The sequence below is a fragment of the Hakea prostrata genome, chromosome 10, assembly GCF_041222555.1.
Source record: "Hakea prostrata isolate BN-2017 chromosome 10, UWA_Hpros_2, whole genome shotgun sequence".
Taxonomy (NCBI): domain Eukaryota; kingdom Viridiplantae; phylum Streptophyta; class Magnoliopsida; order Proteales; family Proteaceae; genus Hakea; species Hakea prostrata.
In genome coordinates this window covers 25,276,086-25,286,021 of record NC_142609.1, presented here as the reverse complement: position 1 = coordinate 25,286,021, position 9,936 = coordinate 25,276,086, and the positions used below count along the sequence as shown (strand labels likewise).

At 38.6% G+C, this 9,936-nt stretch overlaps 1 protein-coding gene across 3 annotated transcripts in view; it reads right to left on the bottom strand.

Moving 5' to 3' along the window:
* Nucleotides 1-4,124: 4,124 nt before the first annotated feature.
* The window catches only part of LOC149002350 (uncharacterized), a 50,221-nt gene continuing 44,409 nt past the window's right edge, over nt 4,125-9,936 (bottom strand). Inside the window, exons 5-6 of one of the 3 annotated variants that reach the window (XM_089137463.1) lie at nt 9,336-9,537; nt 4,125-9,211 (exon numbers count right to left, since the gene is read on the bottom strand). In XM_089137463.1, the coding sequence (XP_088993589.1) occupies nt 8,845-9,211; nt 9,336-9,537 (569 nt within the window). In that variant the 3' untranslated portion in view covers nt 4,125-8,844. Of the gene's footprint in view, nt 9,236-9,335; nt 9,538-9,936 lie in introns of all 3 variants that reach the window. The other 2 variants (XM_089137464.1, XM_089137462.1) reach the window with 2 other exon arrangements.

Here is a 9,936-nt window from a genome sequence, read left to right as displayed (position 1 = left end):
TAAGTTTAAAGCCTTTTGATTCCAAAGCTACTCTCCATGATTCTAATTTCGTATTAATCCTCACTTAGGTCTCATCAATCAACACAATATCATTTGCAACAAGCATACACCAGGGGACCTCATCTTGAATGTCTTTGGTTAATTCATCCATTACTAGTGCAAATAGATATGGGCTTAAAGTGGACCCTTGATGTAGCCCAATTGTTATCGGGAATTCATTACTTTGTCCCCTCACTATTCTAATACTAGTCAGTGAACCATCATACATATCCTTAACTATATCTACTATTTACTTGCAACAATTCTTTTCTCTAGTACTTGCCAAATTAACGCTCGAGGGACTCTATCATAAGCTTTTTCTAGGTCAATAAATACCATATGAAGGTCTTTCCTACATTCTCTATACCTTTCCATAAGTCTCCTAACTAGGTAAATAGCCTCCGTTGTAGATCTTCCAGGCAAAAACCCAAATTGGTTCTTCATAATTGTAGTTAAGTGTCTCAAATGGGTTTCAATTATTCTCTCCCATAATTTCATCGTATGGCTCATCAATTTAATGCCCCTATAGTTATTACAACTTTGAATATCTCCTTTATTTTTGTAAATTGGAACCACAACGCTTCTCCTCCATTCATCTGGCATTTTCCCTGTGCTCATAATCTTATTAAACAACTTAGTCAACCAAACTAGTCCATAGGTTCCTAAGCTCTTCCATACTTCAACTGGGATTTCATTAGGACCTTGTGTCTTGCCAAGTTTCATCCTCCTTAAAGCTTCTTTTACTTCGGACATCGAAATTCTACGAATATAAGTTCGGACATTGGTGCCTTGGTGAAAGGTGTAATCATCCGAATCATAAGTGCTTGAAGAATGCTCATTTAGTAAACTAGAGAAATAGGTTTCCCATCTTTTCTTAATGTCCTCCTCACAAACTAAAACCTTACCATCTCCATTTTTAATACATCTAACATGGTCAAGATCTCTACTCTTCCTATCCCTCATCTTAGCTATCTTATAAATAGATTTTTCCCCTTCCTTCGTGCCCAACTTATTGTATAACTCCTCATACTTCTTTTCCTTTGCTTTTCCCGCAATTTTCTTAGCTTCATTCTATCCAACCTATACCTTTGAAGATCCTCAACATCCTTAGTTCTTTGCCATGTCTTAAAACTAGCTTTTTTATTCTTAATGGTAGCTTGAACCTCACAATCCCACCACCACGTCACTCTATAAGAATAGAGCTTTCCTTTTGATTCACCTAGGACATCTTTAGCCGCCTTCTTAATACACATAGCCATCTCATTCTACATTGCATTGGCATCCCCTTTAAAATCCCATTTTTCTTGTTTGACTACTTCATTATTGAAGGATTTCAAGCACTCTCCTTTCAAATTCCACCATCTTATTCTGGGATAGTTTACCTTGGACCTTTTATGTGTTCTTGGGACTAAGCACATATCCAAGACCACAAGTCTATGTTGTGCAGTTAAGCTTTCCCTCAATATCACCTTGCAATCCTTGCACAACAATCTATCAGTCCTTCTAGTTAGGAAGAAATCTATTTGGCTTCTATGCTGTCCAGTTTTGAAGGTAATTAGATACTCATCTCTCTTTTTGAAGTAAGTATTTATAATAGATAGATCAAAAGCAGTAGCAAAATCTAAAATTGAAATCCCCTCCTCATTCCTTTCTCCAAAACCATATCCTCCATGTACACTCTCATATCCTCTTTGATCTTTTCTAATACGTCCATTTAAATCACCTCCTATGATAATCTTTTCTCCTTGACAAATTCCTTGCATTAATCCATCCATATTTTCCCAAAATTCTAGCTTTAGACTTTCATCTAATTCTACTTGAGGTGCATATGCACAAATTATATTTACGAACTCTTTCTCCATTACAAGCTTGCTAGCAATAATCCTATCACCCGCTATTTTAACATCCACTTTATCATTTTTTAAATCTTTATCCACTATTATACCCCCTCCATTTTTATTTGTTTTGTCCCCAGTATACCAAAGTTTAAAGTCATCCAACTCTTTGGCTTTTTTACCCTTCCATCTAGTCTCTTGAATGCAACCTACATTAATCCTTCTTCTCCTCATAACATCTATCAATTCTAAGCTCTTACCAGTTAAAGATCCTATGTTCCAAGATGCCAATCTAATTCTACGTTTATGGACTAGCTTCTTTACCCGCACTCATCCACGGTGAGGGAACCCTTGCCTACTTATCACCGCATCCGGGGGCCGATGTGACGCGTCGCTTACAGGGGACGCCCTAGCTAACCCTTGCCCACTTATCACTACACCCAGGACATAGTGTAGCGCGTCGCTTCTTTTGTCGGGGAATGCCCTAGCATAGCTTCCATCATATAAGGTCGAATCCATGGAAAAAAGGTTTGGCTAGATTTTTTCCGGTGCCGGCTACCGACCTGATGCACCAACCCTCCTCCTTTACCTTAATCCATAAAAATAATACTCTTAAAAAAATTTCTTGGAATTTTGTCGTGGAATTTTTTCATGCATTTTAATGTATGGGATGATGAGATCCGTAATCCAGTTCTGTGTGGACTTTTTTTTATTCATTTCAGAGTGAAGGTTTTCCATCCAGATGGAGTGCCATCTCGTATGAGACAGACATTTGTCTGGTCATAGAGATCAGACGAAAATTTCCGTCTAGTGAGACGGATGTCTGTTTGGGCAGACAGATCCCAGACAGCAATTAGTCTTAAAATCCGTATGGTGCAGAAGGTGATCCATTTCTCTGGACACCTAGAACCTGACACTCTAAGTGATGTCTACGCATTAAAAGCCTAATAGACTAAGTGGGAGCTATAAGGGTAGAAGTATTCTGTGTGAGCCACCATATAAGCTCTAGCACGAGCATGACTTTGTGTTTTTCTTTTCTGTAAGTTGTAAAGTAGTTTTATTTGGGTCATTTAGTTATTAAATCATGCTTCTAGCACAGAATGACTAGTATAGAAATTCTATGTAGATTTGCACGAGAATTTGATTAGATGTTTGTTAGCATTTCTTTTGGTTCAAGTGCTTATTTAATAGGTTGATCATATTAGTATGAATTTGTTGTTGCTTGTGTTTTTATGCTAAAAAAATTTGTACTCATCCTTGCTTGCATTGTCTCTAGTTGATATAGTTACAACTAAGAGCATTGTCGCTGACCTCACCAAGGGAGATAAGTTGAATGAGAGGAACTGACTTCTGGCACCGAAAGGTGCAATATCTCCTTGAAGAGTAGGATATGTTGGAAACCATAAACCAAGCCATGATCCCACTTGAGGAAGGTACTACTGTACATCATCGTAGGGACCTTGAGACCTACAATGCTTTAAAGAGGAAAGATAGGGTCCGCTCGAATTACCATCTTAAGCTCTATGAGGGATAACCTGATGCTTCGATTTGAGAAGCACCCCCGACTGCAAAGTCTTTTTGGGAGGCAGCGAAGTTCCAGTTTGGAGGGACTTCCACCAATAGAGGCTACCAGCTCGGACTAACCTTTGATGGTTATAAGATGCACCAAGATCATACCATGAGGCAGCACATAATCACCATGTCCAACATGATAAGCGAGTTGAACGCATATGGGCACCAAAAGACTGATGAGGAGCAAGTCTCCATAGTTATCAGGTCACTGCCCAAGTCTTAGGAGCACAATAAGATCTTCTTGACTCATGCTAACGATGTCAATACATTAAATCAAGATGCCAAGCCCCTTGAGCTGAAGGAGGACCGGATGATGGATGATGCCCCTCCTACTGAGGTATTTGCTGCTAAGGCAGCACCAGTAATGGTGCAAGCATTAAGTGCAAGAAGGATAAAGCTCAACCTCAACGTTCCAAGCAAGGTAATAAGGGTAAGAAGAAACAAGAACGGCCCCAAGCAGATATTTGTGGACCCATGAATGTGCATACTAGGAAAGGACAAACATATTTCATCACATTTATAGATGATTATACGCGGTATGGTCATATTTATCTAATTTCTCACAACTCAGAAAAGCTCTAAAATGCTTTAAAAAATTCATGAGCTTAGTTGAGAATCAGTTGGATAAAAGAATTAAAATCTTAGAACAAATAGAAGTCGAGAGTACTCTCCGATATGTTCAAAGAGTTATATGATTAAAAGGGGATATCTAGCCAACTTACTACTCCAGGGACTCCATAGCAAAATAGGGTTGCTGAGAGAAGGAATAGAACAATGCTAGACATAGTGAGATCCATGATGGCGTAAGAAAATCTACCCATCTCTTTTTGGGGAGATGCACTGCTGACTGCAGCCTATACCCTCAATAGAGTTCCAACTAAATCGGCTTCTTCCACACCATATGAGTCGTGGACCAAAAAAAAGCCGGATTTGAGTCACATGCGCACATGGGGTTGTGCACTATATGTTCACTCTACCTCTCACCAATATGGGAAGCTTGGACCCAGAGGGAAAAAGTGCATCTTTGTGAGATATTTTGAACACTTAAAGGGTTATGTCTTTATTGGGTTGGATGAGTGTGAGACGAGAATGGAACTCGAGTCTAAGGACGCGACATTCTTGGAAAATGATTCTCCATCTCTTGTAGGAGTTAACAAAGAATAATTGGAATTTTTTGACATACAAGATATTGATATTGTCACTCTAGGGACATAGATTCTGGACAATGAACTTGGGGTTCATCCAGAAGATCCTAGTGCGAGTGGGAGTGCAAATGTGATAGGTCCCTCAAAGAGTGAGCAATCTAACATTCACTTGCTCAGTAGTGAGCGCGGGCTAGTTCCCCGTTCACATTTCAACATAGAGGATGAAGCCTACACAATAGCTCCTGAAGAGACTAACTGTGAGGCAACTAAGATGACTCTAGTCGATAAGCAAAACCGAAGTGCGAACAAGAAGCTCTTGCAAGAACGAGCTCAAAAGAAATGGCTAAAAGCTATAGAGGAAGAGGTAGAGTCAATGAGAATAAGGACTTGGTTGTATGGTGGGAGATGTTGCGAGATATCTCACTTTTTCAAAGCAAGACGAGATGGAGATAGAAAGTAGAGAGTTGGGATATCTCGCTCGAGATCTCGTTATATCTCGCCATATCTCGCTGCAACTCTCAATTTTCATCCTTTTTTTACGGATTTCGGCTGGATTTTCACTTGTAAGTCCTCTTAGCACATCTACAACATCGAAGGAAGATCAATCATTCTCTATTTGTCTTGAACTTATGATTTAATGACTTATATAGAAATTCTAATGGTTGTATAATTTTATTATTTTATTCTTGAAAATTAAGATTGTGATACTCATATGGATGGAATTTTGATAACATTTAGGTTATTTGATGCATTTGATACACTTGTTTTTCATTTATATACTTTAAAGGTTTTATATTACATGTTGTATAACCTTGCATTCCCTAATCCTACAACATTTTGGTTTCACACTATGGGTAGACTTAAAAATCATACTTAAGGTTGTTTTTTGACAAATCCAAGGCCACCAATATGTTCAAAAGGCCTTAAATAGGCAAAATACCAAGTTTCAGCTCAATTAGGACCCTAAAACCCACCGAGATGGGCCACCAAGTTGACTCAAAAAAAATAGCATATTGAGATCTCGTCAAGATGGTCGAGATCTTGGTTTTCTAAGTTAGCAAGATCGAGAGAGAGAGCGAGATCTTCAACCATACTTGGTTGACTTACCATTAGGCCAAAAGGCAATTGGGATCAAATGGGTTCTCAAGTTCAAGAGAAAGGCGGATGGATCTATTAAAAGATTCAAGGCACGTTTGGTAGCTAAGGGCTACACCAAAAGAGAGGGCGTTGATTATGATTAAACCTTTTCCCCCTGTGGTTAGGTTTGCCTCCATCCGCCTCATATTAGCCATTGTTGCACAGATGGACTTAGAGCTTTACTAGATGAAAGTAAAAACTGCTTTTCTCAATGGAGAACTTAAGGAAGAGATATATATAGATCAACCTTAAGGCTTTGAAACTAAGGGACTAGAGCACAGAGTGTGCAGGCTCAAAAAGTCGATATATGGCTTAAAGCAAGTATCTAGACAGTGGAATGTGCGCTTCCACCAAACTGTGATGAAAAATGGTTTTTCCATGCTTGAGGAAAACCACTGTGTTTACACCAACAGATCTGATGGTAATTTTGTCATTCTGACATTGTATGTAAATGACATACTCATGGCTAGCAATAGCAAAGAGCTATTGGAAACTCGTTCATCTTTGATATGAAGGACATGGGTGAAGCAAGCCTACGTGCTTAGTGTCAAGATTGTCAAAAATTGGCAAAAGAGATTATTGGGTTAATCTCAAGAGACCAATATTGAGAATGCCTTAAAGAGATACCAAATGCACGACTGCAAACAAATAGATACTCTAGTGGAAAAGGCTCCAGAGGAGAAAACCAAAATGGAAAGAGTTCCATATTCCAGTGTTGTGAGTAGCTTTATGTATGCTATAGCGTGTACTAGGCCAGATATTTGTTATACAATGGTTTTGATTAGTCGGTATTAATCAAACCCAAGCATAGAGCACAAGAAAGTAGTGGAGAGGATATTGAGATATCTCGGAGGAACGAATAACTACATGTTGTGTTACCAATGATTAGATTTGCAATTGGTTGGCTATAGCGATGCCGATTAGGCTGGAAACATTGATGAGAGAAAATCAACATCTGGACATATTTTCTTGCAGAATGGCAGGGCCATTTTGTGGTGTAGCAAGAAGCAAACTTGTATAGCACTCTAGACCATGGAAGCAAAGTATGTGGCATGCTCAGTTGTGGTGCAGGAGGCTGTTTGGTTGAGAAGGATCCTACGACATACTGGGTTTGTGTTAACATCCAAAGAGCCTACCTTTATCTTTTGTGATAGTCCAACAGCTCTTAGTTATGTTAAGGACCCCAAGTATCATAAGAAGACCAAACATAGACAAGTGAGATATCATTTTGTTAGAGACATTATAGCAAGGAAGAAAGTTATACTTAAGCACATATCTACAAGTCAGATGATAGCTGACCCTTTTACCAAACCTATAGCTAAGGATTTTTTTACTTCTCATGTAAAGTCCTTGGGCTTGCGAAGATTATGACTTATTTATGTACTGAAGTTTTCTTATTATTAAGTAATATGAGTTCATTCCAGCCTTTTTTGCCACTTTCTTTGTGATTCGTGTTCTTCTAAAATAAAACGTAATATGCCAATAGGCATAAGAATGGCTCACTCCCACAAGCATTTGCCTCTAGCACTTTGGTAGCGAGCAGAGATAAGACAGATTGTGACTGATATTATGTAGGTTGATTCATAATCATGTTCTCGCCTTGATTTTGGAATCAAGATGAGATTCTCTATAATGAGAGAGAACCGACATAAATGTTCCCACCATTCATGTTGCCTATAGAAGCCAAGTGTAAGTACTTTATGTGGCGCTGGGGTAGCGACAATAAAGAAACTCTAGTTAGGTACAAGTGGTGTGACTAGACTAAAACCTGTATGGTGTTCGGAGAGACATACGTTCTATTTTGTATAGAATTCTACACCATAGCATGTATATCATACTATGTGTGCTTAGCGACTACTGGAAATGAGAGGATGGATCCCTACTCCTGTCATTGTGTGAATCCTAGGCATTATGGTCCATTAGTGTCTTTAGTGACTCTTGACAACATCATGAAATGAGGGGTTGATGTTGCTACTTTGGGATGTTACCTATGGTTATGATTGATTCGATCTAAAGGGGCATTATCGGGAAAGGAGTCAATCCCAAGTGAAGTGGTGATCTGAGGCAAAAGGAAGGTTTGATTCAACTGCACCCTAAAAGTGTTTGTTGGCACTATCTATATTAGCTATAGTAACAAACATTTAAGGATAAGAAGGTGATCTTGATCATTTTGATCCCAGATACCTTTTGTCTGGTGAGTTTGAATAAACCTAGGACACTATGGTATACTGATGTTTATTTTGATGTGTTTCTTTGAGTGATGCTGCTATCCTGGCCTTCTTGGAAGGTTTCTAGTTTGGGGCTCACGAGTGCAAGTATATCACCGATCACACGACCCATTTACCAGTATGATTTGTGGATGTTGGTGTCTGGGACGCAAGTGGTCTATGTATCTAGGATACATAATGGAGAGATCGAAATGTGTATATCTAGGATATAAATATGTGTCTGAGACATACTGTGATGGAGAGATCAATACTTGCCCTTGTGCAAGTGGGAGCTGTTGGGAATTTTGAATATGCCTAAAGGCAATTATGGAAGTTCACGTATTAGGTAGTTACAATGTATGAGAATATATTGGTAACCACCATACCACTCTCATATTGAACACTATATTTGTTGGACTCTCTCTCTTTCTTCAAGAAGTGCAAGAACGGAAGAACGAACAAAAGTTTTTTTCTGCTCTCACTCAATCTTGTTTTTTGACCATTGATCCACAACGGTATTTGGGTTGTGGATTGTATTCTCTATCCTCTAGATTAAGAATTTTTCAGTGACGAATTGTGTGGAGGAACACCTACATGGATCCATTTTCTATTTCTGCTGCATTACTATTTGGGATTAGCATATTCAGGTAAGATTCTATTATTTCTCCTTGTAGAATGATGAATCTGAATATCATGCTATCTCCCATGTAGTGAACCAACATATCCTATTGAGGGTACATCAGTTATGAACTTATGACCAACTAAATGATTGCAAAATCACTCACTGCAACTTAACAGTCAAATGCATATTAAGGGTGAGGAAAGCTCATATCTGGCAGCAATTCTCTAGGCATGAAATACACAAACAATTATTTTGCTTCTGCACCATAACAGAAAATAGCAATCTTATTATTGACTTCTTGTAGATGAAACCTGAAGTGCATCTAGATCCTCCAGCTCTTGAGATGAAGCCACCTTTTCAGTTTGATGACTAGAACTGGCGTAAGAGCTCTGTGGAAGAATCTCAAAGAGGCAGTCTCTCTCATGATGAATGATCAATTCAGAAGTCAACATATAGTCCTTTGGAGAAGTAAATTGCTTGTGATTTCTACGACGCTGCCAACTAAATGGCCTTGAACGTTTCCTTATCTTTGCAGTAACGCTCTTTGATACATTAAGTTCCTTGTTTGACTTCACAATATCATTTTCCAAAGCTTTACTGTTCATCCCATGTGATTCAGGGTAATTCAGAGAGCTCTGCTTTCTCCAACATCTTCTTCCAAAAGATTTAAAACAGTTCCTATGATTACAAAAATTAGTAAAAGGTAGCTGAACCCAAGCAGCAAGTAACAGTGGAACTATTGGAATGCTAGAAAGAATTAATGCTATCAGATTCCTACGTGTTTTCATCTTGAACTCTCTCAAACTTCTCTGTACGATGTCGCCAAAGAAACAACCTTAAATGCTCTCTCTTCATTGTTTTAATATTCTTGTCGCATGCTTGATATTCTACATTTGATTCAATGGGTTGCTCTGAATGCTTAATGTCATCAGACATACAATTGTCCTCATCATTGACTCTCTTCCGCTTCTTACAGGACCCTGGCGAAATGTAGCAATTCAGTCAGAACTATCAAATTTTCTCAGTTAAAGTGTACAAATTATAGTGTTCTAAGTAAATTGTGAACAATTTGCATGTAGGATTCCACCAGAAAATGAGATAGGAATGAGGGTAACAGAGCTGCAATATGCTTCAGTTTTGGGCTTTCATGGAAATACTGCTATATTTGAGTGATCTCTCACTTGGACTGCTTATCCAGAGTGAAAAGTAGGATCATCTGGCCAAATATGGGATGTAGTAGAGGAATCAACTCGTTGCTGTGGCTAAAAAACAATTGCATCTTTTCTCACAGCATTGGTCAGGGAAGCCCCAAAATTCCTTTCTTCTTTTGACACAGCAAATATAACTAACAACAAGACTAGAAAATAAAAATGCTTATT